This window comes from Pogona vitticeps, chromosome 2 (assembly GCF_051106095.1).
Source record: "Pogona vitticeps strain Pit_001003342236 chromosome 2, PviZW2.1, whole genome shotgun sequence".
Taxonomy (NCBI): Eukaryota; Metazoa; Chordata; class Lepidosauria; order Squamata; family Agamidae; genus Pogona; species Pogona vitticeps.
In genome coordinates, this window is record NC_135784.1 from 160,944,576 (window position 1) to 160,968,291 (window position 23,716).

A 23,716-nucleotide genomic window follows, 5' to 3' on the forward strand; every position below is an offset into this window, starting at 1 on the left:
AAGCCTCTCCGTGCCGCCTACCCAGGTCGTTCCCGGACTTCTGGAAGTCCGGGAACGACCTGGGTAAGCAGCGCTGGGAGGCTTCAAGCTTCCCGATCCACCCTCCAGCCTGTCCCCGCCGCTTAAAGCCTCCTTGCGCCGCCTACCCAGCCCGTTCTCGGACACCTAGGTGTCCGAGAACGGGCTGGGTAGGCGGCGGGGAAGGCTACCGGCATCGGGGACAGGCTGGGGGGTGCACCGGGGAGCTTGAAGCCTCTCCGCGCCGCCTACCCCCGCCGTTCCCGGACTTCTGGAAGTCCGGGAACGGCGGGGGGTAAGCAGCGCGGGAAGGCTTCAAGCTTCCCGATCCACCCTCCAGCCTGTCCCCGCCGCTTAAAGCCTCCTTGCGCCGCCTACCCAGCCCGTTCTCGGACACCTAGGTGTCCGAGGACGGGCTGGGTAGGCGGCGGGGAAGGCTACCGGCATCGGGGACAGGCTGGGGGGTGCACCGGGGAGCTTGAAGCCTCTCCGCGCCGCCTACCCCCGCCGTTCCCGGACTTCTGGAAGTCCGGGAACGGCGGGGGGTAAGCAGCGCGGGAAGGCTTCAAGCTTCCCGATCCACCCTCCAGCCTGTCCCCCGCCGCTTAAAGCCTCCTTGCGCCGCCTACCCAGCCCGTTCTCGGACACCTAGGTGTCCGAGAACGGGCTGGGTAGGCGGCGGGGAAGGCTACCGGCATCGGGGACAGGCTGGGGGGTGCACCGGGGAGCTTGAAGCCTCTCCGCGCCGCCTACCCAGGTCGTTCCCGGTGGGGGTAGGCGGCGCGGAGAGGCTTCAAGCTCCCCGGTCCATCCCCCAGCCTGTCCCCGATGCCGGTAGCCTTCCCCGCCGCCTACCCAGCCCGTCCTCGGACACCTAGGTGTCCGAGAACGGGCTGGGTAGGCGGCGCAAGGAGGCTTTAAGCGGCGGGGACAGGCTGGAGGGTGGATCGGGAAGCTTGAAGCCTCCCAGCGCTGCTTACCCAGGCTGTTCCCGGACTTCCAGAAGTCCGGGAACAGCGGGGGTAGGCGGCGCGGAGAGGCTTCAAGCTCCCCGGTCCACCCCCCAGCCTGTCCCCGGAGCTCGGAAGGGAATTGTCGGCAGGGGACGGTGGCTTCGGGGTCCTTCCGAGGCCACAGCCCACTGCCGACATTTTCCCCCAGCTGAGCAGCGGGGCTTCAAAGCTCCCGCCGCTCAGCTGGGGGAAAATGGTGCCTATGGGGAAAAATCGCAAAGCGATTTTTCCCCATAGGCAAGATCGTTGTGCGATCGCAAAAGCGATGGCAACGAAGCCATCGTTATGCGATTTTTTCGTTATACGGGGCACTCGTTAAGCGAGGCACCACTGTATTTAAAAATACAAGCACTTATGGAGGAAGCGAAATACAGTTCTTCTCCTCTGTAACTGAGCCAGCAGAGTGTCAGGTGCTTCGTGGAATATATGCATGGATTTTAAAAACAACTTATCTGTACATACTGTAGGTACAGTGGTGCCTCGCTTAACGATTACCTCGTTAAATGACGAATCCACTTGACGATGAGGTTTTTGCGATCGCAAAACGATGTTTTAATGGGTAAAATTCATTTAACGATGATCGGTTCCCTGCTTCGAGAACTGATTTTTCGCTTAACGATGGTCTGAAAACAGCTGATCGGCAGCTCTCAAAATGGCCGCTGGCTGTGCAAAATGGCTCCCCGCTGTTTTTAGGACAGATTTTTTGCAAGAGAGGCACCGGAAAATGGCCGCCCTATGGAGGATCTTCGCTGGACAATTAGGTATTTAGCCCATTGGAATGCAATGAGCGGTTTTCAATGCGTTTCAATGGGTTTTTTTCCCGCTTGACGACGATTTCGCTCTACAGCGATTTTGCTGAAACGGATTAACATTGTCGAGCATGGCACCACTGTATAGTGTACAAGCAGGAAGGCACTTCAGCTTGCACAGGCAGAGCCCAACCTAAATTCTTCATTTCCCCCCCCCCCCCCACAGTTGCATGCACCCCATCCCATACTGTGCCAGGTTGTTCTTCCATGCTGAGGAAGAAGATTTTTTTGAGGGGTAAAATCCCAAAAGTTAAATATGTAGACTTTAGTAACTGGATCAGACACTTATTTATTTCTTTACAAGATTTTTTAGCCGGGCCATTACCAATGGTCTCTGAGCGGCGTACAGCAATATTAAAACTTTAGAACCACATTAAAAGCCATTAAAATTATAAACAATTTTATAATAATACCCAATATTAAATCTGTCAGTTTATCATTAATAAATCCTGCTGTTCAGATGGCCACCTAAAGGATACTATTTAATTAAAATGCTGGCTAAACAGAAAGGTCTTTGCCTGGTGCTGAAAAGCCAAAAGTGTCAGAGCCAGGCAGATCTCTATAGGGAGAACGTTCCAAATTTGGGGGGGCAACAGCCGAGAAGGCCCTATTTCGACATGCCATCCCCCTCACCTCTTTCAGGATTGGCTCAAATTTGTCTCAAGTGAACAGATTGTGTCAGTTCATATGTTAACCTTAAAGACAGGGGGTTTCTTTTTCTTTTTCTTTTTATTGATCTTTATGGAAGACCTACATGTGCAACACACAGGTTCAGAATATATTACTATGAAAAAAAAGTGTTTTAATATTCAGGTCGATTGCATTTTTTAAATAAAAGAAAACAAAAAATAAAGCAAAATAAAATAAAGAAGTGGTATTAACTGATTTTTTTTGTTATTGTATTTACCCTTGAAGAATCCACTGTGGTACCATCATGTTTCATTTAAACTAATAAATAAATGATATAAAAGGACTGCCCAAATGAAACCTGAGTAATAATGTGCTTATGCACAGCTGTTATGAGTTGCATTGGATCCACTCCACACTTCTCACAAACCCAGGACTGTTGTCTTGTTTTCATAGAAACATAGAATAATTGAATTAGAAGAGGCCTATAAGGGCATTGAGTCCAACCCCCCTGCTCAGTGCAGGAATCCAAATCAAAGCAGATCTGACAGATTGTTGCCCCATTTTCTCTTGAATGCTTCCTGTGTTGGAGCACTCAACACCTCACAAGGCAATTGGCTCCATTGTCATACTGCTCTAACAGTTAAGAAATTTTTACTGATATCCAACATAAATCTGGCTTCCTATAGCTTGAGCTCATTATTATGTGTCGGGCACTCTGAGATGATCGAGAACAGATCCTGCCCCTCCTTAGTTTGACTGCCTTTCAAATATTTGAGGTAGCTTTTAACCTTACTGATGTGGAGAGATCTTAATTGGAAACGAAAGCACTGTAGTTGTGTTACTGCAAAACACATTTTAAACTCTATACTGCAGTTATACCTTTATTAGGCCATCTAGGGGAAAAGAAAGTGTGGAAGCTTTCAAGATCATCATCAGGAAGGATGTTTAAAAAGTAAAGGGGATGGGGAGGGGATGGACTTAAAACTTAAAACTTGCTTTTTGTTAAGTTCCCCCTTTCCCTGTTTGCATCTGGTCTCTTCTACTACAGGGCAAGACAATATGATGATTACAAGGACTTTAGATCAAACCTTTTCATCTCCCCACTTACTTTTGTAACATTTTCCTTAATGACAATCTAATAATTTGAAGGTGTGCAAATGTGTTGCTCCTTTTTGGTTTACCTAAGATACTACCTCAGTACAGATTTCTAAAGATATTTGCTGGTATCTGGTACTGTGCTTCAGACATTCAAGGGCTTGCAAACTCATTTGATCTGGGGTTCACATTTCACTGCTTCAGCTATTGCTTTTTATTGTGGGTTAAGAAAAGAGATGTCAGCTGGAGGATTCATAGGAACTCCCTCCTCTCATCCTAAGTTCAGCAAATAATCATGGCCTGGCCGGCCCCAGGTTTGAAGTTTTCAACTGTCCTTGTGTTATCAGCGTTATCAGTTGTTTTGAAGAATGTCTCAGTACAGACAGTTTCATGTCTGGGAGAAGCATTCTATTAGGAATAAATAATGAACCTGCAGCAGGCAATATTAGACATTTTTCAGATTTCTAGTTGTATAAAATGTTTTGCTCATATTATTCATTTTTATACCGGCAATACTCAATATGAATGCTAGTATTCTCTAATGTAGTTTCCCTCTTTTTAAACTGCCTTGTTGATACGTTGAAAATATGAGATAAGCATTCAGCCAAATGCTACATTAAAATAAATAGCATGGAGAATGGCACAGTGCCTTTCAAGACTGCAGTTGAGAAACAGAGATAGAAAAAGATCTCGCAGTTTGTAGTTCATATAGTAGTAGACAAATTGGCCACATGTGATACAGTAATATTTTTTCTTGGCAGAACGGGATGGTAACTAAAGATCTGACAAGGCTGAAAACACTTCTTGTTGAAACAGAGGTAAGACTATATAGCACTGAAAAAATATTTTTTGCTGGGTTTAGTTTTAAACATCCTGTGCTATTTATCAGAACAATCTAAACATCACTTTAAAAAGATTTTTGCATAGTAATTAATTTACTTTTCGACTTCAGATTTGTTTCCAGTAAATAAAAACAGGCATAAGAAAATGTACAAATTGCTTTCTGGGGGCTTGTAATAATGCAGATGAAAAGAATATAGAACTTTATTTGTTCTTCTTTGGTAAATAATTTCTTTGTCTCATAGTCCTAGAGTAATTTAAATGTTCAGTTATAAACATGTTCTAGTGTTTGTTATTTGTTTATGGGAAACTGTTTGCATCTTCTTGAAAAAAAATGTATCTTTTCTTACAACATTGAACCATTAGGCAGAATGTAGTATTAAAATGCCAAAAGTTTAGAGTAAGCAATGTTGAAAGTTTAAAAAAATGATACCAGCTACTGATGAGGACTCCTAAAGTAGTTTGGTACTGTTATACTTAAATTCTTTGAAAGAAACTGTGTATTTTAAAAGCAACTACATTCCTCTTTAGTTCTTTCAAAATTCACAAATCCAAGAATAGCAGCATGAGAAATAGCAGAAGGCTGTACTTGAATTTTATGATATTCCTTCTCTTTGAAGAAGCCAAGCTCCATGTCTGGAAAAGCATCTTTTAAAAATGAAATTCCATTATGAAAGGCATTACTCCCAGTTAATTTACAGTTGTAATGTAATTTAGTTTTATCTTTGTTGTTGATAAAAGGAAGTAATTACAGGTAACTTCTTATTTCTAACTCAGTATGTCTAGGCTCTAGTAAAAGAAATGAAAATGTATGAACCATAACAAGAAAGACATATGGTTCATTTTAGCTCATAATAAGCTTTGTTAGCACAGTTAGAATTCTTGGATAAACAATATTTTTGACAGAGCCTGAACTGTTGGAAGCTCTTTGGGTAGGACTTCCCTATTGGGGTTCCAACACAACAAAGGCTGTTATGTCACAGGGAGGAGAGTTTTGTCTGTAGTGCATAAGTACTGAAGCTTGGTTCAGGTATAATTCTAAAATATAGCTTAGTGTTACACGAATAACCGTACTCCAGCCTTGGGCTCACATTGTGCTCTCAGATGGTTTTTACCTGCCACTGTAATGTTGCTTTTTATAAATTATGTTCCATTTAATAATTTTTGGTCCTGCCAAATAGTGAAATCATAGGGGACGTGGTGGCGCTGCGGCTAAACCGCAGAAGCCTCTGTGCTGTAAGGTCTGTAGATCTTCAGCTGTAAGATCAAATCCACGTGACGGAGTGAGCGCCCGTCACTTGTCCCAGCTCCCGCCAACCTTGTGGTTCGAAAGCATGCAAATGTGAGTAGATAAATAGGGACCACCTTGGTGGGAAGGTAACAGCGTTCCGTGTCTAAGTCGCACTGGCCATGTGACCACGGAAGATTGTCTTCGGACAAACGCTGGCTCTACGGCTTGGAAATGGGGATGAGCACCGCCCCCAGAGTCAAACACAACTGGACAAAAATTGTCAAGGGGAACCTTTACCTTTAAATAGTGAAATCATAGTGGAATGTGTCAAATATTCTTTTTTACATTTTTATGCAATTAGCATTTAGAATTCTATTTGACAGTTCTAGTAATCGCCTTTGTACTAAGGTCTGTGCTTTGTAATTGCAGGTAGCAGCTGGTAAACCACCCTCGGTATACCATGCAGAGGAGCTAGAAGAAGGTAAATTAAAAACAGATGGCTGAGCTCTGTTTTGTGTTAAGTTATAATGGGCTTGAATTTCTGTCCCAAGAAGTGTTGGTGATGCGTATTTAGCAGGAGGTAACTTTCTTCTCTTATTTCTAGCAGCCTTTTGAAGAACCTCTCCTAGTGGTTGGGGATGCTCCTGATTAAGATGGATTGCGGGGTGAAGCAGGGTGGGTGCTCACAAAAGATCAGGCAGATACACATTTTGTGATTGATGCTTCCACTCATAGAAGTTGCTTCCATCTGATTTAGGGTTATTCCAGAACTTGGACATTCCTTACTTTTATGGATCATCACCAGAAAAAAGACTCTTAAAATTTAATGTTCTAAAAATAATACTTGAAAAGTTATGGTAATGATAATTTAACACCATTATGGGGCATACCCTCTCCATATATCACTTCATCCTTCAGTTTTCAACAACAACAAAGGTTCTGTCTCCTCTTGCAAAAGTAAATTTAATCTGGGTGATCCAACTGTGTAAATGCTTTGGATTACAATACTTGGAAGATTGAGTTACGGTTGTCAGGAGCCTATCGCATTTCTCAGGGCTTCTGAATACCATAAGACCATCAAAAAGGGTCTCTTCTTGTTGTGCAAATCTACTGTTGAACTGCTAGACACGGACAACTCAGCTACTACGTTTTGAATCCAGTTCTTTCAGGCCAGTTCAGTTCATATGTATATGGCACTTTATTGTGTATTTATTTTATTTGGGCAGATAGTTTTGCAACCACCCAAGGATGGCAACTCAAATCAGGTCTTCAGCATTGGGTTGAACCATGTTCTCCACTAGAGAGGCCTTTAGGGGAATGGCTGTGCAGATGAATCCCAGCTGCATCAGGCACAGATGTCTTAGGCCCATGTTGCATGGGCCTGTGCTTTTAGGCAGCCCTTCCTATATCTTAGAAAAGTATAACTGAGAGAGTTTGTTTGTATGGAGCAATGATTCTCAGTTTTGGAACTCTTTGTGGGCTTTACCTGTATCTCTGAGATGCAAAAGACATAAGACTTTTAGCACTTTTAACTAAAGCTGCTGAATATTATAGTTCAAAAGCACTTACAAGGCTAAGTTTGGGCTACCCAGTATGCTTTCAGTTTTGGAAGGTAAGTATAGGCCCTTTTCTGTTTTGTATGTGTGTGGGGGGATATGGAATGACAAGAGGAGGGCCAACCGGTACTTCAGTTTCCTCATTAATAACTTTAATGAGTCAAAGTGTTCATTTTTTGGTATTAATAGTAATATTCTATTGTTCAGCTTTGGAATTAATTTTCAAAGCTAACTTTCCAAGTAGTGGGTGATTGAGGAAGAGTTCTACTCTGCAGAATTTTTAAATTAGATAACAATTTAGCATTGCTGCTAATGACCTAAAACAGTTCTGCAACTTTAATATGTTCTCTAATCCTTTTGTTTGGTGATTTTTCTCTGTTTCTGATACTAGTCTGATATCCTCTTTCCTTCACTACAGCTCCCTTTCTCTAAAGAGAAACTCTATCCTTTTATAGTATAATTCAATTGAATCATATAGTGCCTCGTAAGTAGCCACTACTGGTCCTGGCGGTGTAGTGAATACACAATACTTCCTGCCTTGCATGTGCTTTCTGATTTGTGTAAAAAGATGATAAAGTGGTCTTGGATTAGAAGAATTCCCAATTTTTTTAAAAAAATTATGAGTCATTGAGGCAAACGATCATTGGCTTCCTCAGTCATAGAAAGTCATGTTGTCAATCAGGTTGGGATTGAACTGTTTCACTGTTTGATGCTTGAAATTGGTGATCCGTCCCATACCATATAATTGAACCAAGTGTATCAGGAATTATAGAATAACAGCAACCATAAATATAACAATGATATTATAATTACCTCACAGGATCTCAGGATGGCTGGCAGTTTCGCCCCCCACCCAGGGGAGTGACAAGTAGTGAGGAGTACACATTATGCAAAAGGTAAAATGATATTTTTTTTTCATTATCTCTAAGTGTCGCTTGATATACTTAAATTACTTGAGAAAGATAGAAATCTACCATCTAGCACACAAGGCCTTGGAGACTGTACATGTCTAGGGAAGAGAAGATTTTTCATTCTCTCTCCCATACTTTCCTCACTTATATAACTATTACTACTTCTCCTTCTCTCTAGCTCTCTCTTTTAAAGTAAGCTATATAAATGAACCAAGTGATTCATTGAAGATTTTAAAACATGCATATTATGCTTAGCGAGCTGGATAGTTCACTGAGTTAGGTATCCATCTGGAAAGTCAGACCTCAGGAATTTGATTTCCTACTGTGCTTTCTGTGAAAAGAGCTAGTCTGTGTAGTCTTGTGCAACCTGCACAGTCCAAGAAGAAGGGAATGGGAAACCACTTTTGAGTATTTTGTACCTAGAAAACCCTGCAAAGATTTCTCATAAGACAGAATTAACTTGAGGGCAAGTGATTATTATTATATCATGCCAGCTCAGCATTGGTCATCTTTTGGTAGTGAAAATGGAATTGGCCACAGGCTATACCATACAATTCAAGCCATTTGCATTGTAAAGATTGAGAAAAATGGATATATTAGCAACAAGTCTTTTAGGTGAGTATTTACCTAAGAGAATAAACTTAAAATTAGAAAACTGAAATGATTGAGTGATTTTAAGCAGTTTTAAAACATCTTCATCTGTTAAACACTCTTTCTCATTGGCTCAGTTATTTAATAAAATGCTTTTTATTCAATTGTCTTCCTCTAAGCTACACACTTTATTCAGTACAGTTTTATTAGGATGATTGTACATTATACATCAAAGTTCAGCAGCTGCGAGACTGATTTTCCACAGTATGACCTCATAGAAAACACCCATTCATCTTAATAAATGGTTTAACTTTTGTTATGTTACATTAAGTCTCTTCCAACTGTAGCCCTAATACTCCATTGACTATACCACATTGGTTGTCAGTGGTTTAATACTTACCCTGAAAACATAAAATTGTATAGCTAAATATTAATTCCATTGTTACTGTTGAAAGGAACACATAAATCCTCTCCTTTCAAGCAGAAGCTCATTACCTTACTACACATAACATTTAACAAGTCATATTGCAGACTTCACCTCAAAGAGAATCTTATGCCTGACTGAGTTCAGGAAGACACATGATGTAGAACTGAGGATCTCTGTGTTTAATAGGAAGGATCTTTTGAATTCTGAAACAGACAACACAGTGGATCACCTCTTGAAAACCTAGGACCAAAGCCAAGAAGATGGAGATAGTCAACCACAGCATCATCCCAGCTTTTCTTGGAAGAAACTATTGGTTGAAATCCAGTAATCTAAAATAACACTGTCTTAAGTCTGATGATGTCATCAGCTGTGGCTATATTATGTTAATAAAACTTCCCTATACCTCTTACCAACCCCTCCCCAGTTCCAAGCCTCCCTTAGGTCCCTCTGATCCTGGGAAGCATGATGGTGGGGAGAATCTTAAAGGAGCCATGGAACCTTGTGGAGGGAGAGAACAGGACACTTTTTATTGACAAGTTATGGCCTTGGCTGAAGACATAATCATGTGTACACAGTGTAACTTTATTACTGGATGTGACATTTGCCCTTGTGGCCCCTGCTTGTTTTTCCCTCACAAAGGCTCATTCGCATTTTCTTCTTGCTGCCACCAGTGGATTACTTCAGTCCACAATTTAAATGATGTATGTCAGAATATTTGTCTTGTGAACAGAAACAAAACTTATTTATTGGAGTGAAGCAGATTGAATAATAACAGAAGTTTCTCAGATACACGTTGTTGTTAGCCGCTCAGAGTGGTATAAATATACCAGATGGGCGGGATATATATAAATAAATAAATAAATAAATAAATAAATAAATAAATAAATAAATAAATAAATAAAATTATACATAAGCAAATCATCAACAGTTCTCTCAGTACGTACTTCTTTTCTCTTGCTGTATTAATACTACCTTCTGTACCTATTTTCCTAACCAGCCCTCTCAGTATCTGTTCCCTCTCTCTCTGACTAACCAGCCCTATCTGTATCAGTATCTCATACCAATCTCCATCTGACTCCTCCTCCTCCCACCAAGCCTCATGTAGCTACTGACTCCGCCTCTCCAGTCCTCTCATAGGTTCATGCAAATCAGCTCATGAATATGAATGGCATGAGTGATGTGGGTGATGGCCACACTGGACTTCAGTCAATATCTACTTACCAAAGTACACTTAGTCAACACAGCACAAGCGATGGTTCTAACAGTCCAAGGACCAATGTTCTTCCTCCTCTTCATTTTAAGAAAGGATCTCAGTCATCAAGCAATGTTTTGGCGGCTTCTTCTCTTCATCTGCAGTCTATGATTTTTCCTCTCCCCTCCACTATTTCAGTTTGTCAATACTGCCTGCACCATTATGCCACTTGGTGGAGCATCTCCATTGACACTTGGGATTATACTTTAATCCATGATAGGAATGCTGGAGAGTCAGACTCCCGTTACCCAATAGGGGTGTTCTTGTCAATATGCTCCTCTATAGAAGAGAGCTTGTTTGCTTCACAAAGGTACCACTTGCTTCCTTGGTCATCATGTCATAGTGATTTCTGCTCATGGTACTGTACTTTACTTTGCTGAAGTATGACGGCACTCCACACTTAATCCTGGAGCTTCAAGTGCCCAGAGACTAATATACCATAGAAAGTTCCAGAGACTCACCTTGTCAGAATTTTTCTTGCTTCTTTGACTAGTCTATTGACTCATGTTTGTCGATATGAAGGATGTTGAAACACGTCTCAGTTTGTCCCTCTCATTGTTAATATCTCTGCTTCCACTTGGTTGTCATCTCTATTAGTTTAAAGTCTTTTCTTTTGGACTGGCCCCTTTCACATTCACCAGATTTCATGATTAACTGCTTATAGTGGATTCCAGACTGAACCTGCAGTCTAATCTCTGCTTTATCTTTCAGCTTCTCTGGAATTTCAATCAATGCTCAACTAAAATTATGGATCTTCTTGATCTTGATGCTGTATATAGAGTAATTTTATAGTTTACGTTACTCTTTGTTTCAGTACTCAGAAGTGAATTCTCTTTTTCATGTGCTTGATTTGTTTCTGATAGAGTTGTGGCTGCTGTTCAGTTAGTAACTATCTTTGCTAGTTTCAACGGGTACACCTCTTTTGTAGGGCTGAATTTTTTTAAACAAACCAACATTGAAGCTTGTTACTGCTGTTATGTGGTGTCAAATCACCTCTAACACTTAGTGACCCTATGAAGGAGCGATCTCCAGAATGTCCTGCCCTCAACTGCCCTGCTCAGCTCTTATAAACTCAAGCCTGTGGCTTCCTTCAGGGAGTCAGTCTGTAAGTGTAACTGACCGATCCTAGTTGGATTTAAATGGTCTCCTATGAAAGGATTCCTTGGAGCAATGGCTTTATTGGGTAAAACATTTTACTATTCAGACAGTGCATTATAAGGTATCACCAGACGTTAACAATTAATATTCTGTTTTTTATATATGAAGGAGTTTTTATTTTATTTTGTGAAACATATCCATGGAAAGATAGTGTTTTTCTTTGGATTAATTCATTAGTCAATTGTTAAAAGCAAGCTGTGTAATAAAATAGTCTTAACTTGCAACTTGAATGCATGATTTATTTAGGAGTCTAGCAGTGACAGTTGGAAATATAAGATGTGACCCTTAATTCATATATGCCCATAAGATCCTACTAAAATACCCATACTACTTTCAAAAAATAGGTTAGAATTTTTCTTACTATGGACTGCAGACGGTTATAACTAGATTTTCATGTTGAAAAAATTACTGATGAGAAAAATTAATTTCATTATGGAAGAAAATCCAGAGTGAGCTATTTACATATATATTATAATTCCAAAGATGTGGAATTTGATTTATATGGTCATATCTCTTTTCTAGTGATGTGAACCTGAAATAAACAGAAAAGACCACTTGGTGTCACTGTCACTCCATAAAATTTGGAGAGATCATGCACTGATACAGAACACAGAGAAACATGTCTACTAGTGTTTGTGTTTAATGTGTATCTGTTTGAAATTAAAATACACTTAGAAGGTAGTATTGGATAGTCATCTGCTGTTTGCCTCTTCTATTCATTAAATATCTGCAAATCGTTGGCATAAATATTTCCTGTGGTTATGATCTAAAGACCTGTGCTTGTGAATTATTTGACTAGCAAAGTTGTCATGTCAGATCACAAATTAATTTTGAAAGTCATTTAGTTTCAAAAGCAGCTCAGTGGTGTAGGTCTGTGGTTATGGAGTCAGAGGTTGGGAGTTCAGTTCCCCGCTGTGCCTCCTTGAGAGGGGCTGGACTTGATGATCCATAGGGTTTCTTCCAGCTCTGAGGTTCGAAGGTTATTATGTATTATTATGATTAAACCTACAGAGAACTAATGTCCTTTAAAAAAAACCTCTACAAAATCCTGATCCATGCTTTTATTTGAGAAATTTAAAATCTTGTGGTTTAAAATCTCCCAAGAAAGGTCTGCTTTTGAGGGGTGTTTTTAAATGGAAGCATTGGGGAATAATAGTACTTCCTGTTTTGTGTAGATTTTTAGAGCAAGGCATCTGCAGGTATGGTGCACAGTGTACTTCAGCACATTCCCAGGAAGAGCTGACAGAATGGCAGAAACGGTATGCATCCCGCTTGATACGGTTAAAACAGCAGAAGGAAAACAAGCAATGTTTGGGGAGCTACATGGAATCCTTGATAGAAAAATGGATGAATTCATTATCTCCTGAGAAAGTGGTAAGACAAAATTAAATTACTTTTCACAGCAATGATATTTCACACTAACAAATAAGCCAGTTTTTGGCGTAATCTACTGTCAGTTATTCATTCACAAAGGGCATTTAGAATGTGTAACACTCAGTGTCTGTATGTGTGAGTATGGAATTCCACAGTCAAACCTGTCTGCTGCATATTCTTTTGAGAACTCAAATATTTCATGGCCTTGAGTCTCTGTCAGGAGTGTACCAAATAACTCAGGATCTCACAGGTTGCCAACCTCTTGGAAGTATAATAGGGCAGTAGTATCTTAAGAGAATAAATACATTGAGGATATAAAATAAGGCATGGAAATTGATAATGTATTATTATTGTTGCCAGCATCATCTTGATAGACAGCTTCAGGTTTTTTTAAAGGGCTTTGTGTTTATGTTTGTTCACAGATATCAAGTAGGAGTTAGGAAGATCATGGTGAGACCTAGGCATTCAATCCATTATGTCTGTTTCCAACCAAGTTTCAGTATAGGAGAAATGAAATTGCTGATTTGAATTGTTAATGATAATCTAAAGTCTTTATCTCAGAAAAAAAAAATATATTGATTCTGAAAGGAATAATGTGGTTTTCTTTGATACATGAATTGCTCATCACATGTTGCACATTATCAGTCATTTCTGTTGTGCCAGCAAGATTTTTGCTCTTTGTTGCATGTGTTACCTTTGTTAATTGTAGACCATAGGCAAGCAGCTTAGATATTGTCTTACAGAGGTCTTTTGTGCACCCATTGAGTCTGTAGAGCATCACCATCACCCTTCCTATACATTTTGGGGGGAAAATGAGGTTTATATCTATGGGGTGGTGCAGTTCTCTATTGTATGCCATTTGAGGTATTTTCTGGTCACTTCTGGTGTAGTCAGTAGCAGGTGTGGTTTGTTGGGATACAAAGCTGGTAGAAAATGAAGTGGATTCTCAACATTTGTCTTACCATCCTTGAATTAGTGGTCTCCTAAGTGTAGCTCCTTGTACTTGTTAAGGTGGCTCTTTTTGAACAAGTTATTTATTATTTATTTCTTTAATTTATATACTGCACTTTTAATGCAAAGCACTATTGGTGGCTTATAACATATTAAAACAAATCAAATAGAACAAATTAACCCGGTGGTCCAACCAAGATGGCATTACATTTCCATATTAAGACCACAAGGCATGAGACAAAGAAGATCAAGCAAGGTTGCTTTGAAATGTCCCTCTGAAGAGCAGTATCTTCAGCAGCCTCCTAAAAGTGGAGAGCGAGGGAGCCAAGCACAGCTCAACTAGGAGGTGGTTCCAAAGAGCTGGTGCTACTACTGAGAAGGCCTGGCTTCTTGTAGATGATTTTCTGGCCTTTGGAGTGGCCACCCAGAGGAGCATTGCCTGAGATGATCTGGTGGTGCATCACAGAAGGTACTCAATTGGCTTAAGAGAGGGAATATATAAAATAAGCATTAAGTCTTGATTCCCCCCCGCCCCCGATTCAACCAAGGTTGAGATGGTATAAGATCCTAATCTGTGATGCCATTCTAAATTCATTACAACTGAATTTTCTCTAAGCTGTTTCTGACTACTTTTGTGTATGTGTGTGTGTGTAAATAGGGCAGTATTTATTATAAGTCAGTTAATTAGTTATCTGTTGCAAATCTTTGCTGATTTCGCTGAAGTGAGCATTTCCAAGTGTTTGTCCTGTTAAGAATGCTTTCTCTTTATAGAAAATCAAGTATTATTCTTTCAACCTATTGCTGGCATACACTTTGTAACACTGACTTATTTTTCTAGCTTAGTGAATGCCTAGATGGTGTGAGAATTGAACACAACCCTGAGCTGTCACTAACTGTCACTACCAAAAAATCACAACAGATGTGGACATTTGCTCTCACGTGTAAGGTAAGTTTCCTGTTGTTGTTACTAATATCTCCACTACGTATTACTGTTATTACTGCAATTTGCTTTGCAATACAACATACTTTATTTAATTTTTTTCCTGGAAATAATATGAAACTTACATGAAATTATAAGTGTTTCAGTTAATATTTTAAGCATCCTATGTTTTTGACATTTATGCTTTTAAGGGAAAGAGAACACACCCAATGTAGCTGTTTGGATCCTGTGTCTTATTTCAGCTATAGAAATGTTTCATGAGTAGATCTCTGCTTCGAATGTTCCTGCCAGTGTGTTGGTGTGGACCAGTTCTCACTGTTTCCCTCTTCTGCAGCTGCTAGTGCTTGTCCCACAAACCCAGAAGTAGAGTTTTGAGAGTAAAAGGGACTGCAGGGGAGGGCTGGTTGACAGAAATGCCATCTTCCTATATTGTAGCAGTGGAAATAATCCACTGGATCGGAAGCCCTGGTATGTGGAAGCAACCTCTTGGTTTGAGGCAAAGGAAATAAATTCTGGATCTAGCTCATTTAGTAGAATATGTGCGTCCATTTTTGTTACAGCTGTGAACTAAACAGTTGTGCAAATATGTGCATGGTTATAGAATTTCAGTACTGTACCTTGCTGCATTATGTGCTGAGCCCACTTTTGCCTCAAGCCTGGGACTCAGCAGGGAGCCTTGGGCAAGCCTGTTTCTTACCCTTGCCTCATTATTTATACAATTTTATTCTTTCTCAGCCTGCAAGAATCCTGTATCGGGTGGCATTGCTTTATGATGCCCATCGTCCTCATTTCAGTATCACAGCAATATCTGCTGGCGATCGCACCACCCAGGTCTCACAAGAAGTCCCATCAAACTGCCAGGAATGGATCGGAGGAAAAATGGCCCAGAATGGAATCGATCACTCTATGTACAAAATCAGCATTGCCTTTAGCACAGAAATCTTTGGGACATTTCGCCAAACTGTGGTATTTGATTTTGGGACCGAACCAGTTTTAATGCAACGAGTGATGATAGATGCTGCTTCCACAGAAGGTATTAGTTGCATTCTTTTATTTCTAAATAAAATAAAGAAATGATTATATTATCTAATTTTTTTAATAAACTGCCAGTGGGATGGTTTTTGATATGTGTAACTGTAGTATTCATGGCCCTGAATCTGAGAACTCACAGGGCTTGCTTTCTTCTGATTCATAGCCCTCTGCTTTTACTGAAGTTGTGATCTTGCTGTAATCTCTGCTTGCAGTCACCTGTTACGTTAAAAATAGCACACTTCATACTTTTATCATGGCATAAGGAGAGGCAAAGAGAACAATTTTTCAGCTCCTTCTAATGTGTGTTACATCAGGATTGAGATAGCAGTTTTTAATTTTTCTATTTCATTCATTTGAGATCCTCCTCTGTCCCCCAGAATTGCAACAAAGACAGTGTATAAGGTACAGAATAATAACAGTACTTCATAAGTTAAAACCTAAAAAATAATCTAAAAACTGAAGCCTCTTGTCACTTAAGCAGCTCAGAAAATGTCTTCCATTAGAGGCATTTCTCTATGACTAACATGACAGTGTACATTGTTTTTTGGCTATTTTAGGCAACAGTGGTTTAAGGTGATGGGCTAGTTCCAACTATTAGTCATAAATATGGTAGACCCATGGATTCATTAGATCTACTTTAGCTGGAATTAACAGTTGGATGTAGGATAAATGGAGATGCCTGCAGTATAGAAACTTTTATTAGCTAGCTAAATGACAAGAAAAGAGAACTAAGCAGTTTCTGTGCAGTTTGGCAAACTGAGTGTCAGTGTGGAGACTGCCTTTTCCTTTGAGTCAGGCGTCAGATCTTGATATTTCAGCCATGTCAAAGCGAAACAACAAGAACAAGACAAGGACAAGAGAATTTTGTCATTCTAAGAGAAACTTAGACAAGCACCTGGCAGATATCCTTTGAACGATATTCTTTCATCAAGCAGGTGGTTGGACTTGATGGTCTTATAGGCCCCTACCAACTTCATTATTCTATGATTTTGGTTCTATCAGCCCCTACAAGCATTATAAAAAGAAATTCAAAGATAGACAGTCAAATCAGATGATTGGCAACGGTGAACAATTGGCAACAGCATTACCCACTGAGTCAGTCCATCTGCACAGAAACAGAAGAAAACTTAAACACAGAGTCTGTAGGGACTGAGCTTAGTGGGCTATTCTGGGAAAGAAGTTCCATAAGGATAATGGTGGACACACAACAAAAAGTCTTGGTATGTGGATCAGGCTACAAGTTATAGTTGTGGTCTTGACAGTGGTGATTTCTGGACATGAAAGACTGTGCCCCCATCCTGTAGCCCTGAAAGGGAGATGAATTGGAAACATTAATTCTCAAAAAAATGGCTGTGGCTGATGACATCCTCAGCCTTACATGATGTAACTAATGTAGTCAATGTAGGCCTTTAGCAGCTCACCTCAGTTTTTGATAATGTCGATTTTCGGTGCATAGATGCTGTATTTTATTTTGCACGTGTTTTTCAGCTCTGTTTTCTGTTTGTATTCAAATTATTATTTAATTTTATTTTTCAAATGTTAATGTAAGCCATCTCAAATCCTATTTTGGGGAGAAAGCCAGGATGCAAATTGAATACATAAGTAACTAAAAAAAAATCAAGAGAAAGGCACAAAGCTTACTTAGCCATTAGGCATTATATAATAGAAAAATAAAGTTGTAGTGTCATATATATATATATTTATATATTTTAATTGTATTTTAAATTTTGATTTTTTTTTGTATTTTAAATGTTGTAAGCCGCCCAGAGACCTTTGGGTAGTGTGGGCAGCATATAAATAAATAAACAAACAAACAAACAAACAAACAAACAAACAAATAAATAATATAGAGGGCTTCTAGAATATGGTTATTATATGCATATTGGCTGCAAGAAATGAAGCAAGAGTTCACATTCACTCGTGTTGTGAGGAGGAAGTCTCCAAGGTGAAATACCCGTAAGTGAAGGAAGAAAACACATTGAACAGGCAAAAATGCATCTGGCATGAGCAGTGAGATGTATCTAGCAAAAGAGAGACTAAACAGAATCGAGCCTTACAGCCTTTGTGGCACTGGACATTGTTGAATCAAGGAGCTGTATTGATGTAATAACCACAGAAGGTTATATTTTGCTGGTGTTGCTGCAATAAGTAAGGTTGTGAATGGGTGAGTTGCAGGCAGGCAGAGTGGAATGTTAATGGTAGGATGGAACTATGACAGCACCAAGGGTAATCCTTTTTTATGTCATTTGTGTTTACAGTCTTATCTGCTCTGTGTGTAAACTAAAAAGTTAATCGGTCCTATTGTCTACTCAGAGGGCAATAACTATGAAATTATTAATAAATAGTTTAATCAATACTTAAGGAGCAGAAAAGCTGTAAATATCTAAGTGTCCACAAAAATCTCGATATAAACCACAACTTAAATTGTTAAATTGAACTTAAATTGTTATTCAGCCACAAATACTTTGATAGATTGGAGGTGATACTGAAAAGAGAACTCAGTGCGTAAGGAAAAATTACTGCTATTAATAGCTGGGCAACCCCAATATTAATATATTCTTTTGTACTTGTGGATTTGCATATGCAGTGTTCTTGATGATTTAAATAAGAAAAAAATACCAGTGCCTTTACCCAGGGCCATTTGCCACAGAGCGTAGGTGGGCACAGACTTGTCAACATTAAAAATATCTGTATGGGGGGTGTAGTCCAAGAATATCTGGGGACCCAAGGTTGGGATCCACTGAATTAGAGCATTCTCATTTGGGTTGTTGTGGGTTTTTCGGGCTCTTTGGCTGTGTTCTGAAGGTTGTTCTTCCTAACCTTTCGCCAATCTCTGTGGCCGGCATCTTCAGAGGACAGCACTCTGTCCTCTGAAGACCAGAGCACAGAGTGCTGTCCTCTGAAGATGCTGGCCTCAGAGACTGGCAAAACGTCAGGAAGAACAGCCTTCAGAACACGGCCAAAGAGCCCGAAAAACCCACAACAACCATTAGGTCCCGGTCGTGAAAGCCTTCGCGAATACATTCTCATTTTAATTGGGGTGCAGTGCCACAAATATATTATGTCATTGAGGAATGGAAACATGACTTATTCTGTGTTTTGATATACAGTTGTGTTCAAAATTATTCAACCCCCAATGCTGTAAAGGGGTTTAGGGACTATAGTGTACATTTGGAATTGTATTCAGAATGAAATCCTACAAGGACATTTTAAAGAACCAAATGCAACTAAAATAACATCAATTGTTTATGTAATACAGTAGTAAATGTTTCTTTTGTGGTTTCTTCATTGCCACAATTATTCAACCCCTTAAAGACTACCACTCTGAAGAAGAGAGGTTCATTCAGGTGTTTTCGATCAGGTATTGAAAACACCTGTGGATGTCACCGAGCACCAATCAAGCATAATAAGCACCAATTAGGCAGCTTTAAAATGACTGTGATACTCAGCTCCTTCTAGACATTTACTGGTGTGGTTACAAACATGGTGAAGTCAAGAGAATGGTCCAGGAAGACAAGAGAAGAGGTGATTTGTCTTCACAGGAAGGGCAATGGCTATAAGAAGATTGCAAAGAAGTTAAACATACCAAGAGACACCATAGGAAGCATCATTCACAAATTCAAGGCAAAGGACACTGTTGAAATGCTACCTGGTCGTGGAAGAAAGAAGATGCTGACTTCGACTGCTGTGCGCTACCTAAAGCGTAGAGTGGTGAAAAGTCCCCGTGCGACTGCTGAGGAACTGAAAAAAGATTTGTCAGATGTGGGTATAGAAGTTTCAGCTCAGACAATAAGGCGCACACTGCGTAATGAAGGTCTCCATGCCAGAACCCCCTGGCGCACCCCCTTGCTGTCTCCCAAGAATAAGAAGCGTCGACTGCAGTATGCCAAAAGTCATGTGGGCAAACCACAAAAGTTGTGGGATAGTGTTCTGTGGACTGATGAAACAAAATTAGAACTGTTTGGGCCCATGGATCAACGCTATGTTTGGAGGAGGAAGAACAAGGCATATGACGAAAAGAACACCTTGCCTACTGTGAAGCATGGCGGAGGGTCAATAATGCTTTGGGGCTGTTTTGCTTCTGCAGGTACAGGGAAGCTTCAGCGTGTACAAGGTACCATGAATTCTCTTCAGTACCAGGAGATATTGGATGAAAATGTGATGCAGTCCGTCACACACCTGAGGCTTGGGAGACGTTGGACCTTTCCACAGGACAATGATCTCAAGCATACCTCCAAGTCCACTAGAGCATGGTTGCAGAGGAAAGGCTGGAACATTTTGGAGTGGCCATCGCAGTCACCAGACTTAAATCCGATTGAGAACCTCTGGTGGGACTTAAAGAAAGCAGTTGCAGTGCGCAAGCCTAAGAATTTGACTGAACTGGAGGCTTTTGCCCATGAAGAATGGGCGAAGATACCCGTAGATCGCTGCAAGACACTTGTGTCAAGCTATGCTTCACGTTTAAAAGCTGTTATAACTGTAAAAGGATGTTGTACTAAGTACTAAGATTGAATGTCACTTGGGGGTTGAATAAAAACTAATAATGATGTGAGCACAGAAAAGACATTTGTGGTTATTTCATTATAAACTTAAGGTTATATTTCTCTGACCTACAAGTGCCTCTTTCATGTAAATGTAAGCAAGATGACTGAATGATCAAAATCAATGTCAAAATGGCCAAAACATTCAATTTCAGTGGGGGTTGAATAATTTTGAACACAACTGTAACTAGGTCTCAGGAATATTTAAGTCCCTCAAACTAGTTTCCTTGGCATTACATAAAAATGTTAATTTTTTAAATAAATTTTTGTAACACAAAGTCAAGGAGAAACTGAAGCAGTGACAGCCAAAGTAGACATTAAGGGGTATGGGTATTCACTGAGATTAGTTTGGTTCTGTTTCTGATTTACTCCGAGAAGTGTGTCTCAGTGATCAAATTTGTGAATTCAGGGTATGTTTACCTTCCAGTGGCCCATCATGGGACAAAGCATGGCCAACTGTAAGGTGTAGAAATAATGAGGAGCACTCAGATTACCAATTAGAGGGAGCACAACTTCTGACAATGTGCTAAGTGTACTTATAACATTTTTATATTGCCCCACTTAATGAACACCCATTGCTCTGGGCAGTCATACAATCAGAAATCATCCCCTCACAGCCCACCCCTACCTTCCAAAAACAGATGTTTTTTAAAAATGAAGCACATAACAAAACTCAAACTAAGAACTCAGTGATGGCATCTATTCCCCCAAGGTAAAAAATTAAGCCATTGTTAATTTTTGGAGAAGAATGTCTTAAAGGCCCCTTTAAAGAGTTCAGTTTTTACTATCTTTTTGAAAGTCTGGAGGGAGGGGGCCTTTGGAACAGTCTCCCACTGCCAGATCTCCAGTGGGAGACTGTTCCAAAGTGATAGGGCAAATGCCGGGAAGGCCTGATTTCTGGTGGAAATTGCCCAGCATGCCCTTGAGTCTGACACAGTTCTCAGCATACATGGTAAATTTCTGATTCTTTCAGGGCTTCAGAGCTGGCTAGAATACAGAGAAGTAAATGCAAAACATGTAGGACTAATAGTATGCAAAAAATGGCTGAAATTCTTGTTGCTTAATGTAGTATGTTGCAACTAGAGTAGGCTCATTGAATCAGGGACTTGCAGAGGAGTTGACTTACCAAATATCCACTGATTCAGTGGGCCTATGCTAGTTGTGACTTACTATGCTAAATGACAGAATTTCAGCCATTCTTTTAGTTTTTGGGTATCCAAGCTTGTCTCTTTCAGAATGGAGACTTCTGTTTTTGATATTCTTACCATCTTATTTTTTAATGTGGGGATGGAGCTTTATCAGAACCCTATTCAGGTGATATAAATGCCAGCATTGTGAACATGCTTTAGGGCGAACACTTAGCTTTGCCCCATTCTCATTATATTCTTCATAGTTTCAGACCCAGATATAAATAGCATAGAGGCTTGTCTAAAATAAGCCAGGTTTTCCGTGGTTCTTGCTGGCATTTAATGTCTATCCATGGACAGATCCAGACCTGAAATTATGAAGAATGGGACCAAAATGAGAGGCAGGGCTAGGCAAGTGTGATGACAGCCCAGACTTTATAATTCATGAATTTGTCTCAGGTTTGTAGCACATCAAACTATGCTTGATCTGCATTACTTTCAGATTCTTATGATGAGCTGCACTAATTATGCAGCAAAGTGAAACCTTGTGTTTTCTCTGAATCTGGGTTGGCTATGACTGCAGGAGCTTTTTGCTCATTCTATTCTTTATTTATGTACAATACATTTACATTTCCAGCAGTGATGGAGCATAGATGTAAAGCAAATGCCATACTGATTTTTCTGGATTATTAAATTATCTATAGCTTAAAACAAGAAGACTGCATGAGTTGTATTGTTACAAGGTATGACAAGTGTAAATTAAAAGTGGTTTTTAAGGGGATGACCGGCCTTTTCAGGAACCGCTGTTTCTTCTTCATGTAAAAGAGGGAGTAATCAAAGGCATCATTTTAGCAAGTCATGTAGTCAACTTGCAGAGGCCGAATACTCCGTTTTTATGGCGTTTAAACTCAAGGCAGAAAACACAAAAAAAGTATTCCACATATTATTCCCATGGTTGAATCGATTTGTCTCCAAAAGCATTTCTGTCCTCTTTGATTTTAACAGCCAATTCTTGTACTGAGTACTTTGTAGATCAAGGGCAACAGCAATGGCGGCAGTGCAAACCATAACAACATGTGATTGAAGAACCTACATTCATGAGCAGTGTTCATATTATGTGTGTTTTTACAGACTGAATAGCTTTACATATTCCAGAACAATACTGTTAGTGTTTTTTGGGAATAGAATCTGGTTCTTCATTAGCAAATGTAATTGAGATTCTGGTTACCTAAAATAGATGAGCTCTAGGTTACCAAAGGGAGATGTGGACAAGAAAAAGAAAATAAGATGGTTGTTGTGGGTTTTTCAGGGCATGTTTTGAAGGTTGTTCTTCCTGACGTTTCGCCAGTCTCTGTGGCCGGCATCTTCAGAGGACTGGAGTAGAAACTCAGTCCATGCTCTATTGCAACAGCCCGAAAAACCCACAACAACCATCAGATCCCGGCCGTGAAAGCCTTCAAGAATTTAAAAAAAAAAGTCAATATCTGGCAAGTTGACTTATCTGTTCTGTGTATGTTTAATGCCGGCCCTTTTGAAGAGTAGAAGGATGGTAACACAGACATCTGGCACAGGAGGCTTTGGTCACTTCTGCATCCATTTCAAGCTTGCTTCTCATATAGGCTGATGTAAGGGAAGGGGAGCTGCTTCTTTTGTGATCAGAATGGACGCCACATTTGGTGGTGGAAGCAGACCTTCTTTGCCAAGAGATGTGAGATTTTTTTTTAAATTAAGAGTTGCCAGCATTGCACTTTTGACGCTGTAATCCAATAAAGCGCCTTTCTGAATCTCTATAATTCAGAAAAAATTAGAAAAGGTTGTGCCGTCTTTAAATAATACAAATGCAAAACCAGATTATATTTGTATAAGAAACTCAAAAACTGTGCACAGTTTATGCTCGGGTGAGCAACTTTAATGGGCCTGTTGGCCCCATTTTCACCCCCCCCCCAGTACTCAACATGGGCAACACTGGTAATAACTGAAAACAGCATAAATATTTGCAGGGGGAGGGAACGAATCCACAGTTTCTGAATTTCTGATTTTAATTCTTTGGTTTGGGGACTTGGGGCACTTCTCACCTTCCTAAAGCTTCCAGGGTAACAAAAGCTATTGTTTTCCCCCCACTTTAAATATATCCATTGGGGTGGCATGAAGTATCTTCGGCACTGCAGAAGTGCCCTTGAGGGCCACATGTGGCAGAGTTCACTTTATTGACTCTTGATT

General features: G+C 40.1%; 1 protein-coding gene across 4 annotated transcripts in view; it reads left to right on the forward strand.

Annotated features, from left to right (window-relative positions):
* The window catches only part of HELZ (helicase with zinc finger), a 172,012-nt gene that overhangs the window by 34,104 nt on the left and 114,192 nt on the right, over positions 1-23,716 (forward strand). For all 4 annotated transcript variants that reach the window (XM_072991020.2, XM_072991023.2, XM_072991022.2 and 1 more), the window contains exons 4-9: positions 4,327-4,383; positions 6,066-6,117; positions 8,013-8,088; positions 12,707-12,905; positions 14,695-14,802; positions 15,532-15,829. In XM_072991020.2, coding sequence (XP_072847121.2) covers positions 4,327-4,383; positions 6,066-6,117; positions 8,013-8,088; positions 12,707-12,905; positions 14,695-14,802; positions 15,532-15,829 — 790 coding nt within the window. The remainder of the gene's footprint in view (positions 1-4,326; positions 4,384-6,065; positions 6,118-8,012; positions 8,089-12,706; positions 12,906-14,694; positions 14,803-15,531; positions 15,830-23,716) is intronic.